At 32.6% G+C, this 14,116-nt stretch overlaps 1 protein-coding gene across 5 annotated transcripts in view; it reads right to left on the minus strand.

Annotated features, from left to right (window-relative positions):
* Positions 1-339: 339 nt before the first annotated feature.
* The window catches only part of LOC136033247 (vacuolar protein sorting-associated protein 72 homolog), a 52,688-nt gene continuing 38,911 nt past the window's right edge, over positions 340-14,116 (minus strand). For 3 of the 5 annotated variants that reach the window (XM_065713967.1, XM_065713966.1, XM_065713969.1), the window contains exons 8-10: positions 9,165-9,342; positions 4,458-4,637; positions 340-488 (exon numbers count right to left, since the gene is read on the minus strand). In XM_065713967.1, coding sequence (XP_065570039.1) covers positions 4,468-4,637; positions 9,165-9,342 — 348 coding nt within the window. In that variant the 3' untranslated portion in view covers positions 340-488; positions 4,458-4,467. Of the gene's footprint in view, positions 581-4,457; positions 4,638-9,164; positions 9,343-14,116 lie in introns of all 5 variants that reach the window. The other 2 variants (XM_065713971.1, XM_065713970.1) reach the window with 2 other exon arrangements.

Here is a 14,116-nt window from a genome sequence, read left to right on the forward strand (position 1 = left end):
CAAAATTAGTGTAGTAATAAACGTCTGACCTCAATCCTGACAGAAAAACGATTACAAAGCTTGAATAAATACCAGGCGTCACCAGACGCTAGACAGCGTTGATGGGTTGCTGATACTAGCAGTTTCCACTCTTAGAAGTTATCCATATTCTTTATTCCACACGACAAAACATGTTAAGCTTAAATTCCAACTAATACCATTCGCATGCAACGCTTTCTTTTAAGATTTTTATGACAGTACATATAAGAACAAATAAATTTTGGAAAGAAAAATCCACGTGTGATATACACAGACTCTTGAGCCGTTTCGGGCTTGCAACCCTAATTTATACTAAACACATTTTGTGCAAGATTACAGAGTTTTATGTGCTACAATTACAAAATATATAGAAAAGAAGTTCACCTTGACACATCTATTTAATCTATTTACAGTTTGGAATCCATTTTGAGTAGAAGCCAGGGTGCAAACATTTAACGATGGATACATAGCTAAAAATAAAGCATTTATAGAATAAATATATTACTGAAGATAGTCTACAAGATGATTGTTACGTCCCATGTTGCAATTAATCGGATTATATCTGAAATAAGGGAAACTATATTACTGCCCAGATAAAAACATCTTTTTTTTATTTCTACAGGACCTCATATGTTTTTGGAAAGGTCTTAAAAGGAAACTAGAAATTTCCATTTCCAATCCAATGAGCCCTTTTCGAAGTTTATAGAACCATCCTTTCCATAAAAACCTTGTACACCCCCGAGTCATTTACAAACCTTAAATTTAAATTTACTAGACATTATTACGATTCTCCTCTGCGAAAACATGGCCAGTACTCAAAAATCCAATTTAAGGATGGATCTCCCCTGATCTTGCCAAGACGAGCCAATGGCGCATTCCTAAGTTTCCTATATGGTACTCTTTTTGATACATAATCGAGTATATATAGATGAAAAACAAAAAAAGATACTGATTCCCTAGCCAAATTCTTAGTACGGACATACTAGTATTACAAAACAAAGTATTTTTGTCTAACCGAATACGGAATTGTAAAGATGGGAAGAGGTGGTAGGCTACTTCGGAAAACGTAATGATAAAATTCTATATTTTTATCAGTTTTACTGAGTCTAAAAACGAAAATAGAATAAATCACCATTTTCTTGCCTTTTCGAATGCTGAAAAAAACTGAGATACTAGGTTTTAGCAGAGGGCAGTCGAATACAATAATATATCAACCGAAATAGGTGATTTTTAAAATTATAAAAATAAAAAAGGAATATGAATCGATTCCCTAAAAGTCCAGGCCCGAACATTCCAATTTTCACACAATTCCGTACAAGAAGGCTAACAAAAAAAAAGCAGGTGTGTGAATTAATTCGCCCACAACCCGCCTCTACACAAATTAGTCTGAAAATGCAACCAGATATCAATTGAATATTTTTATAGATAGTATAGGATAGATAGGATGGCAATTTTTCATATAAGACTTGCAATTATGAGAATGGTGGGAATAAGAGAGAAAAATATCTGATTTATTTTTTCAAAAATGTATAAAATATGAAGAGCAAAAGTAAGATAAAATGAAAAAAAGGTGATTGAATACATAATTGTAGTAATAGCCAGTGATGTTGTTGTGTGTGGTAAATTATGGCAATGTGGTTCAAGTTTGATAATAATGCATTTTTGGTTTGTTGCACTCACAGAATTGGGAAAAGATAAAAGGCCTTTAGGAAGAAGTTTTGAGTAAAATATTTGGTTAATTATCCCAAAATTATGATCGAAAATATGTACTTTCTCTTTATCCGAGGTGGGTTAGGCAAAGCAAAGGGGTGGCAAAGCAAAGGGGTTAGGCAAAGGGGTGGCAGCAGGGTGTTTGACACCCTAGTTCGGTCTGTCTAGTGTATATGAAGTCCAGTTCTATATTATTGAAAACAGAAGAGATACAAAAAAAAAGATTAAAAGTTTATTAGCCATACTCAACTTTTTGGATAGTAACTTTTTGATTAATAGCCCAATTAATCAATTTAATTTACGATTAATTTCATTAATTGAAAAAGCTTATTAATTAATCAAGCTTATTGAAAAGGTTAAAATTCGCAGCTTATGAACAGATAGACAAACTGGGAAGAGGCAAAGCCCTTGGCGAACAAGGTTACAATACTAGAAAAAAATTGGATCAATTCAAAGACCAATATTACTGCTGAGTTTACTACTGTAGAAAAACAAAAAAACGGAAGAGAATTTGTAAAACACATAATCATAGTTTTGAGCCTTTATGTGTAATTACTAAAATGTTATCGATTCAGTTTTCTCTAGCAGCTTGGCCTCTTACAATGGAATTCACAAGCCCGATAAAACTTGGATAACTTCCAAGCTCCGATGAATATTTTAGACGAATGAACTTTTTTGGCCCGAATGCTCCAATACATTTATTCGTCATTGCATTTCTTGACCTTGTTTTAATAATATTGAATTTACTACAAAACTCTTTCTCGGCCGGCCTGTGGAAAAGATCAAGTTAAAAAGAAGTCATAGCTAAAGAAAGGGAGGGACAAGGGATAACGCAAAATTCAATTCTAGTAAATATCAATATGAACAGGTAGGTTGTAGTTGGATTATAAACGTGTTTTGTTGTTTAAAAGTGTTTAAAAAAGTGTTTTATTGTTTTAAAAAGTAGAGGTGTAAGAAAGAGTCAAACTTTAGCGCAAAGGGCGGGCGTTGAGGAGGGGACAGTCCCTTTCATATACGGAATAATTTCTGTTAGTTTTAAGTTTGAGTGTCGCTCTTTACTTTCAGTTAAAAAGACTTGTTTTTTTTTTATTTAATTATACAAAAGACAAAGGAACAGCAATTTATAAGAAATCTGAAGATGAAAAAGACTCAACACTATTGAGGCTACAAAACTCTACTTTGCTCTAAAGACCCTTTTTTCATTTCTCATTTCATTTCATTTTTCATTTCATTCTTTCGCATTTCATTTCATTTTTTCATTTTTACACAAGGAATTTCCTAGTCTTTTGACATTTTTTTTTTATTAGAAACTTCGTATATAGTTTAGAAATGACAAAATACCTCTAAAATAAAGATGAATTTTAAATTTTCGCTGCCTCGTGCATAAGCTGTTCTCTCAAAACCTATAGCGAAAAAGATACACAGGATACGTCTATACGGTTTACTAAAGTCAAAGAGCAGCGAGAGGGGGTTAAGAAAACCGGGAGAGGGTTAAGAATACAACATTAAACTACGAATTTTCGTCTTAGCATAATTGAAATATTAGATTTTTCTTTCCTTAAAAGGCTTAATATCCGTGTTTCCTACATTAGCATAGCAAAAGGAATATCTAAACTAATGTGTCTATTTTTAAGATGCTACTTTTATTATTAATAATATTAACCAATGTAATATTTTTGTTTAAACATAAATAATAATACTATGATCAGAAGCGGAATATGCTTTAAGATCGCAAATTGAGATTTATTAATAAAGAAAAATCATTTTTCTAGGAAAAGTTTACATTTATCTAGCCTTTAATAATTCTGTCTATATACGAATACTTTCTGTCTATATACGTAAGAAGTTTATTGTACTTAAAAAAATAATACAAGTTGAGCGTCCGTCCATTTGTTTATGCCGACAAAGTTTATTCTTCAGAACGTTATTGTCCGTTAAAATTAGTGGTTAACTTGTTTTATACAGCAATTACAGCTTTTCTAACCAGCACATTTTCAGCTAATTCAGGCAACTTAAGCAAATAAAATTAAGTTGGATCTGAGCCAGTTTTTGTTATCAAGGGAGCGAATCGGGATGGAATGAAATGAACCTGAAATGAATGAATAAAATCAGATCAGAATATGAGCACTGGAATGAGCATTCAGAAGAAATGAACATCGTCATTCTGGACCGTTATTAGCAAAAAAGTGATTCCATAGCGAGTATTAGAAACCGAACAACGAGTCCCAAAACCAAACCTCCAGGGCCGTGAAAATTATATTTTTTGCGCTTCATAAACATGGTTTTCCTTACTTTTCTTTGAAAGTTCATTAGATTCTTCAAGAGTTTCATCCATGGAATGAGAGCGTGGAATTTCACAGATGTACTGATTTTGACAACAGGTTTAGCCATTTGTGTCTGTGAATTTTCTGAATAAACAGGCATAGACATATTTAAACAGAAAAAGAAATATCTACAAAAAATTGCATGATTAAATAGGTAAAAAATCTCCAGGTGCGTCATCTATGTCTATGTAGAAAAGTTAATTCAAAGTATTTACAGGCACTTACATGGAGGTAGAATCCCAGATTAATCTTACTTATAGAGCAGAAACCCTATAGCAAGAGAGAAATTAAATCAGATAGAAACCAGATTTGTTATTCTAACTTTATTTAGCGATTACAATATATACAAATTTTCAATGTATTTCTCGTTAATACACCTATACAAATACAGATAAACGTATATACCTCATTACTGCTACTGATTTTTAACGATTCGAATGGGCTGCCCGGAATTCCAACTGGGTTGTGATGCACCTCTAGCCGCGAGGATAGCTTGTAATGCTCTTGCATTAATTATTTGAGTCCTTGCATTTGAATCACTGCCAACTCCATTAATAATAGACGCATTGGCCCGGGGTCGAGCTACTAAAAGAATATACCATTTACCATATACCATTATACCATATACCAATTTAAAAGTCCAATAAAGTAACGCCGAGGGTGGCTTTCTAAGAGGAGACACAGAATAGATACGAGTCAACAGCCAATTCAAGTTCAGTTTTTGAATAAAAACCAATTGGCCATATGCCTATTCAACACTAGGCTATGGATCAATTTCATTTATTCCCCTTTACCCCACTATCCTTTTTGGTTACAAAGCTTTCCTTATTGATTGATATGATGAAAGACAAAATTTAGCACGTTGTGGCCTGAAAACAGATCTTAGTAATGAAAAATGTTTGGTCTTTTCATTGTTTAGAGTGCAATAGAAAGTTGTGTTCTAAAAATATAGCAGTCTCTGATAATGGAGAAACAATTGAGATTAATCCAAGCTCATCTATCGGTCCCACTGGTTTTGTTTAGAGTTAGTTCAAAATGGGTTCTTTGTTTAGAGTTTTGTTGCTTTGTTTGTTTGTGTTGTTTTGTTTGTGTTTCTTTGTTTAGAGTTTGCAGATAAAACTACAAAGCTGTTTTTTGCCGGCTGTGCAGTCTCCCGCTCTAACAGCTGTGCAGTCTCCCGCTCCACTTCACTCTATTCAGTGCTTAGCTCTTTGTGCTCTTCCCACTTCCTTAATAAATTTCCAAACGCTCTTTTCTCGCCAAGTTCGAGAATGTCCACATTCGCTTTTGGCCCAAGCTTGATAGAGAAAAAACTGAGAGCCAGTCATCCTTCATCCTTAAAGTGATAAAACCATCTTAAACTCTTCTTTCATTACAGCCCTAGACCGTTGAGATCATCTCGTATTTTCCATACAACTTCTTTTTTTATATGCAGTGGCTCAAACTAATCCTGAAACTTCCCTTAGTGTTAGTTCTTTGGAATATCTAACATATCTTCCTTAGCTTTCGAATTGCCAATGTTTTAGAACTATACTTAATACCTGTCTTTGAGGTGGCTTCAAGTATTCTAATCTTATTTCTACGACATCTGCCGATTCTCCCAAACATTTTCCACCTGCAAAAAAATCACGCACTTGGGCAACTTCTGTTTATATCTTCACGGCTTCCACCTGCCTTACTAATACTACAGCTTAGATAATTGACACGGTTCTAGGCTGAGCCTCTCCCCTTAAAGATTCCCGCTCACAGATAATCACCCCTGGAAAACTCCACCCACTAGTCCCCTTGGCCAATCTTCTCGATAACTAACATCAACTTTTCATTTCCGTTTGCTACCAATTCAAGACATGAATTCATCCTAACACTGATTTTCACACCTACTCTTGCACCCTGAACTTAATAAAGTTGTTAGAATGCATTCACTCTCTTAATGCACAAACTAATAGTGTTTTCACATAAAAAAGGGGTTGCTTCAAAATATTCCCGTAAACCTCAGACCATAAAATGAAGTTTCTCTTTTGGTGGAAGAATAAATACTATTCAATTCAAAAACCCACAAAAAAAAACATTGAAACACAAAAAAAAAATCAAACACGAAACAACAACATTGAAAACACGTGATTTCAATTTTTTTTTTTTTTTTTTTTTTTTTAAGTTGAAGTTGGCAAAATTTCTTTGACATTGAAATCAGCTGTAGTTTCTACTGGAGGTCTTTAAGCCCAATATTTGAGACAGCTGGAATCTAAGCAGTTTCTTTTTTCTTGGGGAGGGGGATTCTAATCTGGCGATTGAAAAGCTTTTTTCTCCGCCTCAACATATATTTTCTTTAAACAAAATGCCAGTAAAAATGAATCGGTAACCAATCTATCACTTCCTTAGCTGTAAAAATCTTTCAGGATTGTTTAGAATGGTTAGGACAAAGATTAATATGAATGAGACTGCATTTATAAGTATTACAACCTAGTCATCATCCATAGAATCACTAAACCTTCAACTGACTCCTGTGCGACCCTCCTCCGTCGAGGAGGTTCCTCTATGTATATTCAAGGAGATTCCTCCATGAAGGTTCAAGGAGGTTCCTCCATGCAGCCCAGAAGTCCAAATTCTTGCAGTCCATGAATGTCCCGAGTCTGAAGATTCGATTTTTTTTCATATTTTTCCAAAAATATAGTAATCAATTCCATCAGATATGCACCCTCTCCTCCTCCTGATGTTCTCAAATATAGCCCAAGGAATGTTGAAGAAATACAAGAAAGTACTAAAATAATGAAAATTTTACTGTATAATATGTTATTAAAGACTGTAATATTTCCTTCCACTATTACGCACTTTTAAAAATCATCTTAAAGAAGATTTTGGTAAATTACACGCTCAATCACACACAAAGGTATATTACAAACGGAGAATATAACCAGTTTAATATAGGAGCTATGACGCATGGCTAGATTTATGCAAGGGGAGAATTACATCATTAGGGCTATATATGGATCATCAGGGAAAGGGGGGTGCATTTGCGATTGAACTGATTATTATATTTAGAAATAGCATAAAAAAAGAAACCAATTAGCGTGTTAACCCTGTCCCTTTGTTAGTTACGGAATCTCAGATACATTTACCGGCCTCATTTTTTCGATTTTCACAAAGTGATACCTCACCCTTATCACTGAAATTCCCTCCTATCCCTCTGTGTGTGCAGGTATTAAAGACAAAAACCCTGATAGTTCGAAACAAAATTTTAACAACCATTAATATATATTAAATTAAAAAAAAATTTCAACTAAAAGTAAGGAGCAACATTAAAACTTAGAACAAACAGGAATTGTTCTGTATATAAGAGGGTTATCCTCCTCAATCCCCCGCTGTTCACGCCAAAGTTTTTTAGGACTTTAAAAAACTTCTTATTCTAAGTAAATAAACGACCCTTGTGTTTACATGGTCGTTCTTAAAGGATTGGGACAAAAAGTCAAACTTTAGTGACATATTAAGGGAGGGGCAGACCCCTTCATAAGGAGAATCACTTCTCTTCATTTTAAGTTTTGATATTGCATCTTACTTCAGTGGAAAACACTTGTGTTTGTTTTAAATTTAATTTCTGATTTTCCAAAAAATGCTGATAGATCTGCCGAAAAAAAAACAACAACAACAAATGAATACGCAACCGTGACCTTTTTTGTGGACAAAAAAAATACAAAGTTCCACTTTTTGTAGATGAGAGGTTGAAACCTCTACAGTATGGTTCCCTGATATGCTGATTTTAATGGGACGATTTTCATTAAGATACCTTGACCTGTTTGGGGGGTGTTTTCCCCTTTTACGAAAATCACACAAATTTTCTTCCGCTTGTAGCTTTTGATGAGTAATATCAAACTAAATGAATTTTATATATATGTAGAATCACGATAAAAAGCCAATTCCTTTTATTTATCTACTGTTTTACCAAAGTTCCGTTATTATAGTTTCGGTTACTATTGGGCCGAGTCACTCCTTACTTACAGTTCGCTACCAAGAGCTGTTTGATTAACAATTATTAAACATATTAACAAAAAACAAACTACTGATAACTATTACTCCAGGTATTAATCCGAAGTTCTCAAACAAAAGGCATTAAATTTTGAATTGCATCGTCATAAAGAATTAAGAATTTAAGGATTTTTACTCTCAGCTGGCAAGGGATAAATATCTAGAATAGATCATTTGTTGACAGAAAACTGGTCTTCTAGAACCCCTTCCTACTCTATCAGCAGTTTAAAAAGGCGGTTAAGGCAGACCAGCCTGGAAAATAAAGCCAAATTGAGACAGAAGATGGTAGAAATGACCAGGCAACATCACTAAAAGAATTCAGGCAGGTGTATCTAATTGAAAGGAAAATTTGTGACCCGCCTAACAAAAGTAAATTAGAAGATCTTTATTAATTTTTATCATAGATCGAAAGCTTTAGATAAACCAAGCAGTATAAACTTAAAACCAAAGCTTCTTTTCATCTTATACACATCTACAACTACACAGTTGTATTGTGTATAGTAGTATAGTACTATACACTGTATATATAGTGTACACAGTGCATAGTACTATACATTATGTTCTGTGTTTCATCTACAACTACCACTATTAAAAACTCACTGCAACACCAAAACGCCTGAGGCCAAAAACACTGCGCAGGCTCCTCTTCCATTCCATTCTATTTAGGCCTCTCTCTTTACACCCTTCCAGAAACTTCTCATTTCCCTCAAATCTTTCCATACAAAATCTTTTCTAGCCTCTAGACGGTTGGCCGCAAAGGACAATCTTTGGCAATCTGTCAACCTTCGCCCACAGAACGTGCCTTAACTATTTCAACCTATCTCTCTCTCATTATAGTCCTAGAAAGTGGATACACAGCTCTAATGGTCGAAATAATATATATTTAAACTCGAAAATAGATTTAAAAAAATACGAACCAAACACTCGCTCAAAAGAAGATTTGGGTATAGTGAAGGCCACATAAAACCTGGCCAGGAAATCCATCGTGAAGATTTCAGAACCTAGCTTAAGTCTGATGATCTCATATGCAAACAACTAGTGAAAATAGATGAAGAATAGAGAAGGGGCGTAACTAAAAAGAGCTTGCCTTACTTAAGGAGCCCTGAGCTGGTGAGCTGGCAGGGGACAAAGTTTTGCTTTTGGCCTTTGCTGCCAGTTTCGCCTGTCTAAGTTTCTTCCTCCATTCAACCCATTGTCGCACATCTGTCTCTTCCATGTCTCCCTTAGCTTCCAACTGTGTATAATAAGCTTCTCGGAGGATTCTAAAAGCCTATTAAAAAAAAATTAAAAATAATATTTATAAACTAGGTGACATAAACCAAGTACGTACTGTTATTGTTAATTAATCGCCCAACAGAACGTCAACATACACCAAATTAATATATCCACAGAACTGATAAAACCTGCCTTTCCCATACTAAAGCACGTTCCCCCACGTCACGGAAGCCCTTCTTACGGTAGCAATTCCTAACCATCTCTTAATAATTTTCCTAGTGATGTTTCAAAAAAGAAAATCCGTCACTATAAGTTTCTTTTACGAAAACAATCATAGTACTTTTATAATCTATTTTAACAATCTCCTCTCCCGTAATTCAGTAATGAAAATACTAAAAAAAGAAGAAAAAACTAATTTTAACTTTAGCCCCCATCCACACTTTTACTGGTAATTAGTAGCAAAAGTGGGCATGGTTCAAATACTAAAAAATATACTAACTATACTAAAAAAATGTCCACAGAACCGACAAAACGTGCTTTTTTCATGCTAAAACAGGTCCTCCCCCTTCCCTCACGGAAGCTCTTCTTATGGTGGTCATTCATTATCATCTTTTAATCATTTTCCTAGTGACGACCCTTCCTGCCTAAGAAAAAGAAAGGTATCATCATAACTTCCTTTTATAAAAGAATCATCTTTACAGACAATACAAAAACTTCAAAGGACGTTATAGTGATAATACTTTTTTTTAAATTTACCTTGCTTACCGTCTTAACTATACTCAGATTTTACTGTATAAAAAATATTACTATATAGAAAATGACAACATTGTTTTCTCGCTCTCGTAAAACTCATCTTCTTTAAACATCAAATAAAAAAATAGGTTTTTTCAACTGAAAGCAAGGAGTAACATTGGAACTTAAAACAAACCGAAATTATTAAGTATACGAGGGTTGCCCCCTCTTCAGCACCTCGCTCTTTGAGCTAAAGTTTGACTTTTTGTTCAAATTATTTAAGGATGATTTCTGATACATAATGACACGTTTAACTGGAATTGTAAGCATTTCACAAATTCAAAAAACACTTAAGCGTAAATAGTGTAGTACTGAGGAGGTGGCAAACCTCACATATACGTAATAATTTCTGTTCGTTTTAAGTTTTAATGTTGCTCATTACTTTCAGTTGAAAAACCTTGTTTGTTTTTATTTCTGATAGATATTTAGGTAATGCTGGGAAATCCAGCTCCCCCTCCCCAGGAAAGCTCCCTTTCCCCACAAAACCTCCTCCATGAAAAAATCCTCCCGCGTAAGCAGCCCAACCAGAAAATCCTCCCTAACTCCCTCACTCCCTCGAAAATATCTTTATAATTCCCAATAGCCAATAATATATGTAAGCAATGGGCAGTCATAAATTGCAGCCTTTCCCACGGGCGCTTTAGTGGGGGGTCAAGTCAAGGGGGGCAGCTGCCCTCTAATATTTTTGGCCAATTAAAAACGGCACTAGAACGTTTGATTTCCGATCATATGAGCCCTTTCTCGATCTTCTAGGATCACTGGTTGGATACGATCACCCATGGAAAAAAAAAAACAACAAACAAATAAACACGCATCCGTGATCTTACTTGTGGCAAAACTTCAAAATTCTGCATTGTTGTATATAGGAGCTTGAATCCTCCACAGCAGGGTTCTCTGATATGCTAAATCCAATGGTGTGATTTTCATTAAGATCATTTGAATTCCTAGGGGTATTTCTCCCCCTTTCCGAAAATTAGGCCAATTTTCTCGGGCTCTTAACTTTTGATGGGTAAAATTAAAGTTCATGATTTATATGTATTTTGAATAAGCCTCAAAATTCGATTCTTTTGAATTTATTGATTATTTGAATGTATCTATTATTATCACGACTGCATCGCTCCTTACTTACAGTTCGTTATTACGAACTGTTTGACAAACTCCAATAAAATCTTCACCCAACTGACTCTATCCACTCAGTATCCACTAGTTATTTTCATCTTTCACCCGCATACATACTCACTATCATTCTACAATAAACAAAACCAAACCTTCTCAGTCCTTTCCCTCTTTTTCTTTTTCTCAAAACATACCCATACATTACTACGAATCGTTTTAAGCATTCGGCAACACTCGAAAAAAGAAGTAAAGACAACCAAGAGTTTAACAAAAAAATTCTAGGAATGGCAATTAGATAACTTGCGTCACCTAAACGAAAAGAGAGTCTAGAAAATCATTTTTTATTAGCGTGGAACATTGTTAATATCAATCTCAATCGACCACAATTAACATAAATGATTAATTACCGAACCATTACCAGAAATGATTAGCCGAAATTAATCTCACGATTTTAAATTTTCTTTTCTCTGATTTTTCTTTTTGTTTACAGAAGATTTTTCTCTGATATTTTTATATATTTTTTTCAATTTTTGTCTCTCTGATGTTGATGTTATAAATTTTTTCTCTCTCTGCGAAGTTGATGAGTTTACTCTCTGATCATTAGGGTTCATTATCACAATCGACCATATAGAGTTCTGGTAGCTACCAATTTCACTTAGCCCACATTACCCAATAACAAAATGGTGAACAACAGACCTCGACAAAAAGAACAACCGTAGTAAATAAATTGTGCATTCATTATTGGTTTGTGTATTCATTCATGATATATATATATATATATATATATATATATATATATATATATATATATATATATATATATATATATATATATATATATATATATATATATATATATCTAATATTCTAATATTAACAATTCTAATATTAATTATATCTAAATACTACATACATTTACAAATTTTCAAAATCCAATCTCTTTCCCCGACCTCCCTACCAAGAATTTCAAGCCGCAAACCCTAAATTCCTTACATTCCTCTAAAAAATAATGCAAAGTCTCATCCAACTCTCCATACACAGTGCAACTGTAGGAATCGTCCCTCAATCTAGCCCTCCCTAAATATTTCCTTCGTTCTCTAAGAGGCATAAAATTCACCCTTACAGACCTTACCTATTTTAAATCTTCCGGACTTTTTCCGTCCCATTTTTCGATAAACTTCTTCTCCCCAGTTCTCCTTGACGTCTACATATGGCGATATGCGGAGTTCCAAGAAGAGCTTACGCAAATTGTATGGTTCTCTAATTCTTTAGCAATAAATAACGTTTCTTCTAGACTTAGTTCAAAAGAATTTTGAGCATAATAGGGAGGTAAAATACCCTAACATCATTTGTGAAAATAAGCCACCCCAGGAAAGCCAAATATATATATATATATATATATATATATATATATATATATATATATATATATATATATATATATATATATATATATATATATATATATATATATATATTTATATAGCAGTAACTAATAATACTATATTTTTGTACTATTTGTGTTTATATATTCTATTATTGCTTCCTGGTCACGCACAGTGAATTTGTGCATTCATTATTGGTTTGTGTATTCATTCATGATATATATATATATATATATATATATATATATATATATCTATATATATAAAAATAAGTTGTCTGTCTGTCTGTGGATGGATCAGGTGACGTCACCTGAAAAAACTGGATCAGGTGACGTCAAAACTGAAAAAACTAAAAAAAGGCAAAAACTACAAAAAAAACTAAAAACTAATAAAAAAAATAAAAAAGCTAAAAAACTAAAAAAACTAAAAAAAGGCAAAAACTACAAAAAAAACTAAAAACTAATAAAAAAGCTAAAAAACTAAAAAAACTAAAAAAAAAGGCAAAAACTACAAAAAAACTAAAAACTAATAAAAAAAATAAAAAAGCTAAAAAACTAAAAAAACTAAAAAAACTAAAAAAAGGTAAAAAACTAAAAAAACTAAAAACTAAAAAAAACTAAAAAAAAAGGAAAAAACTGAAAAATAAGCTAAAATAAAGGTAAAAACCAATAAAAAACTAAAAAAAAAACTGAAAAAACTAAAAAAAGGCAAAAACTACAAAAAAAAACTAAAAACTAATAAAAAAAGTAAAAAGGCTAAAAAACTAAAAAAACTAAAAAAACTAAAAAAAGGTAAAAAACTAAAAAAAATAAAAAATAAAAAAAAACTAAAAAAAAGGAAAAAACTGAAAAATAAGCTAAAATAAAGGTAAAAACCAATAAAAAACTAAAAAGAAAAAAAGGAAAAAACTAAAAAAAATTTTCATCTAAAAAACTAAAAAAAACTAAAAAAGGTAAAAACTAAAAGAACTAAAAAAGAAAAAAATAAATGACGAAACTCAAAGAGAAAGCGACCAGGACAAAAGGAATGTTCGATTAGCAATCAACAAAGCACCGGGACACAGGGAGTATAAATGACGACCAGGACATAAGTAAAAAAAAAAAACTATCTATATATATAAAAATAAGTTGTCTGTGGATCTGTGGATCGTGGATCAGGTGACGTCACCTGAAAAAACTGGATCAGGTGACGTCAAAACTGAAAAAACTAAAAAAAGGCAAAAACTACAAAAAAAACTAAAAACTAATAAAAAAATAAAAAAGCTAAAAAACTAAAAAAACTAAAAAAAGGCAAAAACTACAAAAAAAACTAAAAACTAATAAAAAAGCTAAAAAACTAAAAAAACTAAAAAAAAAGGCAAAAACTACAAAAAAAACTAAAAACTAATAAAAAAAATAAAAAAGCTAAAAAACTAAAAAACTAAAAAAACTAAAAAAAGGTAAAAAACTAAAAAAACTAAAAACTAAAAAAAACTAAAAAAAAGGAAAAAACTGAAAAATAAGCTAAAATAAAGGTAAAAACCAATAAAAAACTAAA

Source organism: Artemia franciscana, chromosome 11 (assembly GCF_032884065.1).
Source record: "Artemia franciscana chromosome 11, ASM3288406v1, whole genome shotgun sequence".
NCBI classification, from domain to species: domain Eukaryota; kingdom Metazoa; phylum Arthropoda; class Branchiopoda; order Anostraca; family Artemiidae; genus Artemia; species Artemia franciscana.